General features: G+C 40.4%; 1 protein-coding gene across 1 annotated transcript; it reads left to right on the top strand.

Annotated features, from left to right (window-relative positions):
• Positions 1–6,407: 6,407 nt before the first annotated feature.
• Myf6 (myogenic factor 6) lies at positions 6,408–8,387 on the top strand. The gene is made up of 3 exons (XM_048349672.1): positions 6,408–6,992; positions 7,309–7,399; positions 7,673–8,387. The coding sequence occupies exons 1-3, from the start codon at positions 6,474–6,476 to the stop codon at positions 7,789–7,791; spliced, it is 729 nt and encodes a 242-aa protein (XP_048205629.1). The 5' UTR covers positions 6,408–6,473; the 3' UTR covers positions 7,792–8,387.
• The last annotated feature ends 1,675 nt before the right edge of the window (positions 8,388–10,062 follow it).

Here is a 10,062-nt window from a genome sequence, read left to right as displayed (position 1 = left end):
TATTTATAAAAATTCATGCAAATATCTGTGATGTTTTTCTGGGGGGAAAAAGTCAGACCACATGCTATCTACTCAGTCATAAACACTCCTGTGCTAGCTGTCCACATGACCTAAAAAACTTCTAATAGTCCATAGACTTTTACTCATCCATGCAGAAATAGGGATGACAGGGTGCAGAAGGAGATACAGAATTATGCAGAAGATATGTTATTTTACACAAGGAATGAGAGTTTCTCAGGTAGAGCAGCATTCACTAAGAAAGTATTCCTAGGTCATAAGAATTTAGCCTCATGTGTCATACCTCATGTGTCATTTTGAGGCTAGCATATAAATTGAACACAAGTGTTTTCTGGCACCTCTGCTCCTACTGTTAGATTGTATGGCAATGTAGGGGAAAGGAGAAGAAAAATGGCTCCTAGGAAGGCTACATTACATAGTAAGCTTTTCGACTGAAGTGCCTTCACCTTTCCTGTCCCTGCTAACCCCCTATCTCTGTCTGCCTACCATCATTTGCAAATTGCAGAGCCCTTGACTTTAACATCTTTCCTTTCCCTCTTCATGGTCTGTGTCCCTTGTCCCTGAAGTGATTCAAATGTCCTGTCAGTCTAAGTGAGGAACTATTTTTACCACAGTGTTTGGAAATATCCAGACACACACTGCAAACTAGGTAAATTGCAGCTGCAGGCTTCATGTTACTTACTTAGCAACCACAATTTTAAAATAATAATCTACCTTTTCTGACTGTTACTTCTCATTCAGCTGGCCCTTCTGTTCCCTTCGATTTTTTTTTTTTAGGGCCACTAACCACCCAGATCCTTGGAGCCTATTCGCAGTTCCCTTCCCTTCCCTTCCCTTCCTTTCCCTCCCCTCCCCTCCCCTCCCCACCCCTCCCCTCCCCTTCCCTTCCCTTCCCTCCCCTCCCCTCCCTTTCCCTTCCCCTTTCCCTTCCCCTCCCTTCCCCCTCTCCTTCCTGCCCCTCCCTCTCCCCTCCCCTCCCCTCCCCTTCCTTTCCCTTCCCCCTTCCCTTCCCCTCCCTTCCCCCTTCCCTTCCTTCCCCCTCTCCTCCCCACCCCTCCCTCTCTCCTCCCCTCCCCTCCCTCTCTCTCCTCCCCTCCCCTCCCTCTCCTCCTCTCCCCTCTCCTTCCCTTTCCTTCCCTTTCATTTCCTTTCCCCCCTTCTTCCTTTTTTGTCTACCCCCCCCCCTCCTCTTATTTTCTCTTTTCATATCTGGAAAAACGCAATCATTTTCAGTATGGACGACAGTTCTACATCTTAGCTAATGAATGGAATCACTTTCTTTGGATCCAACTATTTAACAATATAGTCAAATTCCCTAGAAATAATCCGAAAAACTCCTCTTCACCAGTTGCTGACAAAACCTTCATCCTTGTTTCTATGCTTATTTGCTCTTTGAGCTTTCTCCTTCTTCAATACTATTTCGACATATATGTTTTTCCAGAAACCTGAACTATGCTCCTCAGAAATAGAACTCAACATCTCATTAACTTTCTGTTCCTCCTTCTTTCAGAATTCCCATTCAGCAGAAACTTGTCATTGTTAAAATCTTCCAGAGAATGGCATTCCTTTCCTTTGAGTTTCCTCTTAGGCATTCTTGTGAACTTTAGCTGCTGTCCTTGCCCATCAGTAAACTAAAATGTTAACAAAGGAATCAGATGTGAAACACTATTGGTAAAGTCATTAGTTTCCATATTTTCAATTGATATCAACACAAAAAATATCAAAATTTGTCTTAAACATCTTTTATAAAATTAACGTTTATAGTGAAGCTTTCTGGGTTGAGAATGAAACCAATATTTATTAAGTATTTATTCTATATTGTGGACTCATATCTTATTTCATGCTAACAAGTAGCTATGATATATGTATTGTTCATACCATTTCATCTCATATAAAACTGAGATTGGAACACATAATTAAGAATGGCTGAAACTTATTTTCCATCTTGCTCCAAATCAATGTTCTCTTTCCACCACATACAGTAAATTTTTGAAGGTAAAACCCATTGTAACTGAGCTAGCTTTATTCCTTTATTTTCTTCTCTTTTTCATGAATAGTTAAATACATTGAGGTGTTTTTTTTGTTGGTTTTTTTTTTTTTTTTTTTGGCCAGTCCTGGGGCTTGGTCTCAGGGTCTGAGCACTGTCCCTGGCTTCTTTTTGCTCAAGGCTAGCACTCTGCCACTTGAGCCACAGCGCCACTTCTGGCCATTTTCTATATATGTGGTGCTGGGGAATTGAACCCAGGGCTTCATGTATACGAGGCGAGCACTCTTGCCACTAGGCCATATCCCCAGCCCTTGAGTTTTTTTAAGATGGGAAGAAAATGCATTTAAGATCATTAAGACAGGGTACTCATAAACTGACACGTTGAATTGAAACTCATTTGTACAACTAATTTCTTAATGATACAAACATATAATTAAGAATAACAGGGTGAGAAACAATTTAAAAACATTCAATTCTATCATTTAATTGGCTTCAGGTTTTATTATAAGTAAATTCCAGGTCCTGGAATTGGTTTTATTGATTAGAATACAATCATTTACCTTTCCTATGATTTTAAATGTGTTTTTTTTAACTATCTATAACTTGGGCAATTTGAAATTTTACCTCAGACTCTTCTGACCATTTGTTAAAATCTGTGTCTCTCAAGTTCTCCTGAGAAATAACGTGATTGCAATTATAGGCATCTGATATTTTGTAAACAGTTTCAGTTCCAAGACTTCACTAGCTTGTTGTTTGGAACCAGACTATTTTATGCTGTTATTATTTTTTTGGTTTTTCTCCACTGATCTATTAAGAGATGGTTATTTGGTAAGCTGGCCTTTTCTTGTTATCTTCTGCTTTCTGCCCTCAGCCTCCAAAACAAGAACAAAGGGGCAGAATACTAATACCAATTTTACTGGCTTGAGTTCTAGAGCATACTGAGAAAGGGGATTTGTAATTTAATAAGGAATAATAACAGGTGAAAGTTAACTTTATACCACAAAAAGCTGCCCACATTTAAGTGACTGCTTCTATCAGCCCCCTAAAGCCTTTTCTATTTCCATTTTAGAATCTTCTTTTTCTATATTTCTATGCTGCTTGATTTGCTCATAGTGACATATTAATAAAAGAAATAAATGAAGAAAATGAGACATTATTTTGCCAGGTCCCAATGTGCAAGCTAGCTCAAAGTAACTAAGCTCATATCTTTTGAAATCAGCAAAAGAATCTAAGAATAATAGTGCTTCAAATGAAATTATCCAACTTCAGAATTCTTCAGTACTGATTTTAGCCTAATTTTAATTTGTACCAAATAATTTCAATACTAAAAATTTTTATACAGTACACTACAAATTTTATATTAAACTTTGTTTTCTTTGCTAGAGATTCAATAAATTGCATAAGTGAATTAAGAGCTTAGCCATTAGGCTACATTCCCAGATCTTTCAAATTCATTTATTTAGCCCTCAAATATTAGAATTTATTTTAACTAATACACAAAGTCAAACATGGACCATATTATTGTGTGTCCATAACCATGTGATTTATTTGTTTGTGTTGCCAGTTCTGGGGCTTAAACTCAGGCTTGAGCACTGTCCCTGAGCTTCTTTTGCTCAAGGCTGGCACTCTACCAGTTGAACCACAGCACCACTTCCAGCCTTATCCGTTTATGTGATAAAATTGAACCCAGATCTTCATGCATGGTAGGCAAGCACTCTACCACTAAGCCACATTCACAGCCCCATCATGTGATATATTAATAGATCTACACGATATATAATGCTTAAATCAAGTTTAGCATAACTCACTTTAAATGCTTATAAGTTCTTTATCATAAAAACTCTTCACATTCCTTACTTGTAACTTTTAGAAAAGTGAATCACACTGTTGCTCTGTAGTTAACTGCTGAGCTTCCTCCTATCTAGCTACAACTTAACATCTATTGATCATCACTCTCTGCTTCTAAAATGTACTATATTTTCAGTGATTTACATTTTTTAAATGTTCATCTTCATGACAAACCTTGAAATTATGGACTGGTGTTTTTTCATAATACCAATTTTATAGATGAAAGCCTAGAATTTGATATATTAGGGTTGGCTTAGTTCTCACAGACTAAAAAAACAGTTATGCTCTTAGTCTTCCATACTCCAAGGGCAATTTCTCCAAATGTTTTATCCCTTTATCAATTTCATTCAGCCCTCTAGTGTCAAATTCTATGGGAAGAATTACAATATGAATTCAAAATTAGTATTGTACTGGTTTAACTTTAGCACCAAGAACATTCTCTGATACCTACTAGGCAGCAAATAAATATAAAACTCAGTCATTATTGTCTTATTTGATCTATAAGGCTAAATAATTCTACTGGTAAAAAATAAGTTTTCAAATTGTCCCATATCTGTAAAAGACAGAATAAACTGTGGCTATGAGACTAAGCTCATTTTCTGTAACAAATGTTCTATTCAACAAAAGCTTTCCATCTACTGTCTTAATTACTGATTTTAACAACCAGGAGAGGAGTGGTGGAAAGGGAAGAAACATCACACATACATGTGCGCATGCACACAAGCACACACACAAATACTTTTGGCTTCTCATTAAACTTTACTGTTTCTGCCATTCCCTAAACATCAGACTTGATTTATGTGGCACACAATATCCCAAATCTAAAGCCAGCCAATAATGTCCAAACTTCATACCTGAAGCCTATAGATAAGTGGATATTTTGAATAATCATCTTCTGTAATGAGAAACTTGAATTAAAATTTTAACTAGTTTCTCAATTATCTGAGAATTGATCTTTGTGATATTTTTACTCCTTATATATGCACACACATATATCTATATACATGTATATATTTTTAAAACCATAGGTAACATAGCCTAAAAGCATCTCTGCTTGAGGTAGAATAATGAGACCTTATGTTTTCCATTTATCTAGTTTTGTAGATAACTGTAAGGGCAAAAACCAAGTTGGCTGTCACCACAAGTGGTCAGATAAGGGAATTCTTCCAGCATCATAGGGAGACAAAATGTAATAAAGGGAAGGGAAGAGATGGACGAAGAGAGAAACAACTGAGCAGGTGGGGGGGCAGGGGAGGAAATGAGCTTCTCTAACAGCTGTGCTTTATTTTCTTTATGACAATGGGTCTTAGCTTTGGCATAGCTTATGCTATAAATAACTAATCTTCATCAAGAAGCTACATACGATATGTTTCACATGAATATTGATTAAATCCTCACAAAAACTCAGTGAAACAATCACTATTACCTTGAAGAAGAAGCCAAGACTTAGAACATATAAACAGAAATCAGGTTTTGAAGAGCATTCTTTGGAATCTAGGCCCTTGGTGCTATACTGTGGACCATTGATCAGCTGCAATAAACAATTCCACTTCCTTGCTTGTGTCTTGGTTACCACCTTTCTCTCCTGAACCCTTTCAACTAAATTATTTGGAGTCAGTGCATAGTGAGAATGAAAGTGAAAAGTGTACCCACCCCTATGCAGAAGGGGAAGCAAGCATCTTGGAGGGGCCTCAGGTGCTTCCTTATTGAGCAGCTACCCTGTGTCTTGTTCTTATTAATCTAGTTTTCAGGAGGAGTCAGTAGTACATAAATTGTGTCCCATTCTCCATCCCACTCCTGATTTCATATGCACTCCACTGTGGAAAAATTCAAATCTTGGCTAGCCCTTTCCAGGAAAAAAGAGAAAAATAGGTAGTCAAAGAAGGTAAGGTTTTTATGGAAGAATCTAGAAAGTAGGTTCATACAGTCACATGAGATGTGAGCACCCAATAGCCACCCCTTACGGTTCCCAAATCAACTCACAGTCAAAGTAAAAGAGAGGAAAGAGAATTACCTGCTTCTATTGAGGCAGACGCCTGAAAGTCAGGTCTAAACTTTGAAGAACTGTAATGGTTTTAATCAGAAGAATAACATCTTTTTGATAAGCAGGATAAAGAAAAGAGCTGAACCAGTCTGCAAATATGAAGCAGGCTATTTTGGAGCAATGGCTATCGCCTTTGACATATTTCATCATGAGTCTATACTTAGAAATCAGATGAGCCTGGGGGAAGGGGAATGGGGCAATGTTAATCCCCGGTTGTTTTGAAGTTACCCTGTAAGCAGGTTAGCTCTAAACTGTCCAAAATGGAAGCGTTAAATTGCACGATATTCTCCAGATATTTTGTGTTAACCTATTCTTCATAGATACTGTCACCTTATTCTGGGAGGTGACAGGTCTCAGTTTTCTTTGAAGCTCTATGTTCTAGAGAGTGCTGGTTGTAATCGCGTTGGGAAACTGATGCTCATGACAGCTAAAAGTTGGATTGAGTTTCAGGAGCTACTATATATAAAGCTGGGTCGACTTATGTCACCGCACTAATTAAATGCTATCTGGGTGGTTCCTCTGGGTCTTTGCTTCCATCACCCAGTTCAGATCGAGTCAGAGGCCAAGGAGAAGAACATGATGATGGACCTTTTTGAAACGGGTTCCTATTTCTTCTATTTGGATGGAGAAAACATTACTCTGCAGCCTTTAGAAGTGGCCGAGGGGTCCCCTTTGTATCCAGGGAGTGAGGGTACCCTATCCCCTTGCCAGGACCAATTGCCCCAAGAAGCCGGGAGCGACAGCAGCGGAGAGGAACACGTACTGGCACCTCCAGGCCTGCAGCCTCCCCACTGCCCAGGCCAGTGTCTGATCTGGGCTTGTAAGACCTGCAAGAGAAAATCTGCCCCCACTGACCGGAGGAAGGCGGCCACTCTGCGTGAGAGGAGGAGGTTAAAGAAAATTAACGAGGCCTTCGAGGCCCTGAAGAGGCGCACTGTGTCCAACCCCAACCAGAGGCTGCCCAAGGTGGAGATTCTGAGGAGCGCCATCAACTACATTGAGAGGCTGCAGGACCTGCTACACCGGCTGGATCAGCAGGAGAAAATGCAGGAGCTCGGGGTGGACCCCTTCAGCTACAGACCCAAGCAAGAAATTGTAAGCCCAGATGCCAACTCGAGCCAGGGAAACGCAGAGGAAATGCAGATAGATTCGATGCGGCCTGCCTTCACCACCAGCTGCCGGGTTTATTCCCTGCCCCCTTCCTCCCCCGCCCCTTGGGGCTCCTTCTTTCCTGAACCCCCAGTGACCCAAGAAAACCAAGTCCCTGCAATAGGCAGGAAATACGTACCAGGCCTTAGGAAGTAGAGGAGACACCCCTAGAAACTCCCACCCCCTCTCCCCAGCAATTTATGTTTTTTTCCTAATCTGTTGCTTTGGGTTTTTTTTTTTTTTTTTTTTAATTCCCCTCCAGCTTGAGGGTGCGGATTTCCTGCGCACCTGCAGCTCCCAGTGGCCAAGTGTTTCGGATCATTCCAGGGGGCTGGTGATCACAGCTAAGGAAGGTAAATGAACACAAAGGGCCCCGGGCTGCACCAGGAATGCATCCAGGGAAGATGGGATGCAAAAATAAGCCCCCAAAGAGAGCAGGGACGCGCCTTGCAAGAAGGGCGCTTTTGGAGCGCAAGGAAGGACGCGCGTGTGGACTGTCCCCCTGTTCTTTTGCGGACATAGAACTGCGTTTTTTCCTTCCTTGGACACTATTTCCACTATTTCTCTGTCTCTCTCTGTCTGCCCTCCCCCCACCCCTCCGCCCACCCTTTGTTTTCTGTGTTCAGGAGCAGGGAGCCTCGATTCGTCCGCCTCCAGCAGCCTTAGATGCCTTTCTTCCATCGTGGACAGCATTTCTTCAGAGGAGCGCAAACTCCCCTGCGTGGAGGAGGTGGTGGAGAAGTAACCCTGAGCCCAGGATCAGGACATTCTCTGCGTACCAGGACGACTCCCTCCCCCAACCCCTATCCCTTCTTGGCCTAATTATTCTGATTAGATCATATTGTATTATATTTAGGAGACCCAGACCCTAGAGTTTTGTAAAGAGGAAGCATATTCACAAAGAAACTGTTGTGCAAACGCCAACGAACAAGGCCTTTGGGCTTTAAACTTTTTTTTTTAATTATTTAATTGTTTAGAACTGTGAGTAACCTAGGGCTAGTTGCCCAGATTTTGTTTGGTTGGTTTTGTAATTTATTACGCAGATCCTTTTGTGCCCTATGCAAAAGAAGTTCATTCCTGTCCAAAGCCAAGTGGGAACGTTTCATTTTAGTGATATTTAATGTATTTTTGTAAATAGTCTTAGTACTCTTATTTTTTATGTAAAACCTAAGGAATATATTTTAAATGTGGGATGATGGATTGTACATAAAATTTGTGAGGATCCTGGCTTTGTAATATAAAGAATGAGTTTCTATATAGATGAACCGGCTTTAATTTGATTCAACTAGAAAAAGTGTTTTGAGGACATGTACAAAAAATAAAAGCCATATTTTAATTTAAGCACCATCTAAGCCCATTTTTGGGGTGTTCTCTTTCTGGTTGATTTAAAGTAAGTGGGAAAATAGTGTCTTTCTTTTGGCTCCAAATGAGCACTTTAATATTTCATAGAAATCGCACAATTATGATTTGAAAGGGAAGAGTATCTAGGAAGAATCTGAACTTTCTCCAGTCTGGATTTCTTCTTTCTTCCTCCTACTGTTCTAGACTTTGACAATCTGGGTGAGATTTACTTACCTCATGTTAATACTGAATTTCTAACACACTAAAACTTTGCTGCAGAAAAATAAAAATTAGTTGCTTTTTTAACCCTTAAAAGAAATTCAACTAATATAGAGCACATGATTTTCTCCTGTTAGTTGGTATTCCAGGCAGTTCCTAGCACGAATCTGGAGTGCCCCAAGATTTTACTGTTCATCTCCTCAGTTTTGTTGAAGTAGACTGATTCCCAGCCAATTGGATTATCCTTCCAGGCCTCTTTGCCTTGGGCATATTTTCCAGATACAAAGATAAAAGAGGGGAGCAATCTGTCTCTTGAAGTGTTTCTTTGAAGGGAAGGTTGCTTCAAGAGATTGAAGGGTTAAATGGTTGAGAGCAAAAGACAACAACAACACACATGAAACCTCTTAGCTGGGCCAAGCAGCAAAGCCCTAGAGAGGCTGGAAGCCCCAGGAGTTCCTCACCTTGAGGGTTTTACAACGTGTGCCAGGTTTGTTTACCCTGTAACCTCAGGAAGAATCGACCACCATGAATCACAGTTGGAAGTAAAGAAGAGGAGAGAAGCTATTTATTCCTGTTGAATTGTTACTTCTCTTTACATTCTGTAAAGGGTACTTTCACTCTTTCCCTAAACCTCTTCTCTCCTCCTCTGCTCCCACAGCTAATCTTTAGCTTACATATGTAAAAGTCAACCTCAACTCAGTCAGTGCAGCCTTGTTTTCCTAACTCCCCAAGGACTGTGCCTTTCCATCTAGCAAGTTTAAGGCACCACCTCAGACAGCGCCCTCTACAGGCATGAAGCTAGATCTGCTCTATCTTGTTCATTTCTATTCCAGACAAGAAAAAGTAAGCTGGGGGGTGTGGGGGCCGGGGGTGTGGGAGGAGGGCAATGCACCTTGAGCCTTGAGCTCCCCTTATCTGAAGTTCCTGGAACCAGAACGATTTGGAAGGTTTCTATAGTTTGAAGTATTTGCATAGAATTTATAGTTGAGTAATCCTGATCCAAAACAAACAAAAAAAAACCCTCCCAGATCGAAAATACTCCAAAATCTAAAACTTTGAATAGAACATAGGCACTGCAAAAGTTTGGATTTTGGAGCATATCTCATTTGAGGATTGAGGATTTTGGATTTGGTATAATCAATCTGTTGCTTTTTTTTTTTTTTTTTTTTTTTTTTTTACTATGGATAATTCACGTTGTTTCTGAAATACCTTTTGAATGCAGACAGCTTCCTAGGGGAAACTAATGGTGACATATAATCCCTTTCCAAAATTTGAGAGAAGCAGCTGGGAAGTTCAGTACTGAGTCTCTGCGAGTCTATGGGGTCTATTACCTAGATGGAATCCAGGCTACTACTGTGAAACTCGGAGCTAGTAGTCCCTGCTCCTTCTCAGTTTCATTTATAAAATGATGGGGGGGTGGGGGGGGGCTGTGATGCTGAGGTTAATAGTACCTGAC

Source organism: Perognathus longimembris, chromosome 1 (genome assembly GCF_023159225.1).
Source record: "Perognathus longimembris pacificus isolate PPM17 chromosome 1, ASM2315922v1, whole genome shotgun sequence".
In the NCBI taxonomy this organism is placed as follows: Eukaryota; Metazoa; Chordata; class Mammalia; order Rodentia; family Heteromyidae; genus Perognathus; species Perognathus longimembris.
This window is presented reverse-complemented; position numbering and strand designations above follow the sequence as displayed.

What these genes read in the sequence shown, in the direction of transcription:
- Myf6 (XM_048349672.1), top strand. Translation starts at nt 6,474, where the DNA reads ATGATGATGGACCTTTTTGAAACGGGTTCCTATTTCTTCTATTTGGAT. An exon ending in ACAGACCCAAGCAAGAAATT is followed by an intron (nt 6,993 to 7,308) that starts GTAAGCCCAGAT and finishes ATTCCCCTCCAG; the next exon opens with CTTGAGGGTGCGGATTTCCT. An exon ending in GGTGATCACAGCTAAGGAAG is followed by an intron (nt 7,400 to 7,672) that starts GTAAATGAACAC and finishes TTCTGTGTTCAG; the next exon opens with GAGCAGGGAGCCTCGATTCG.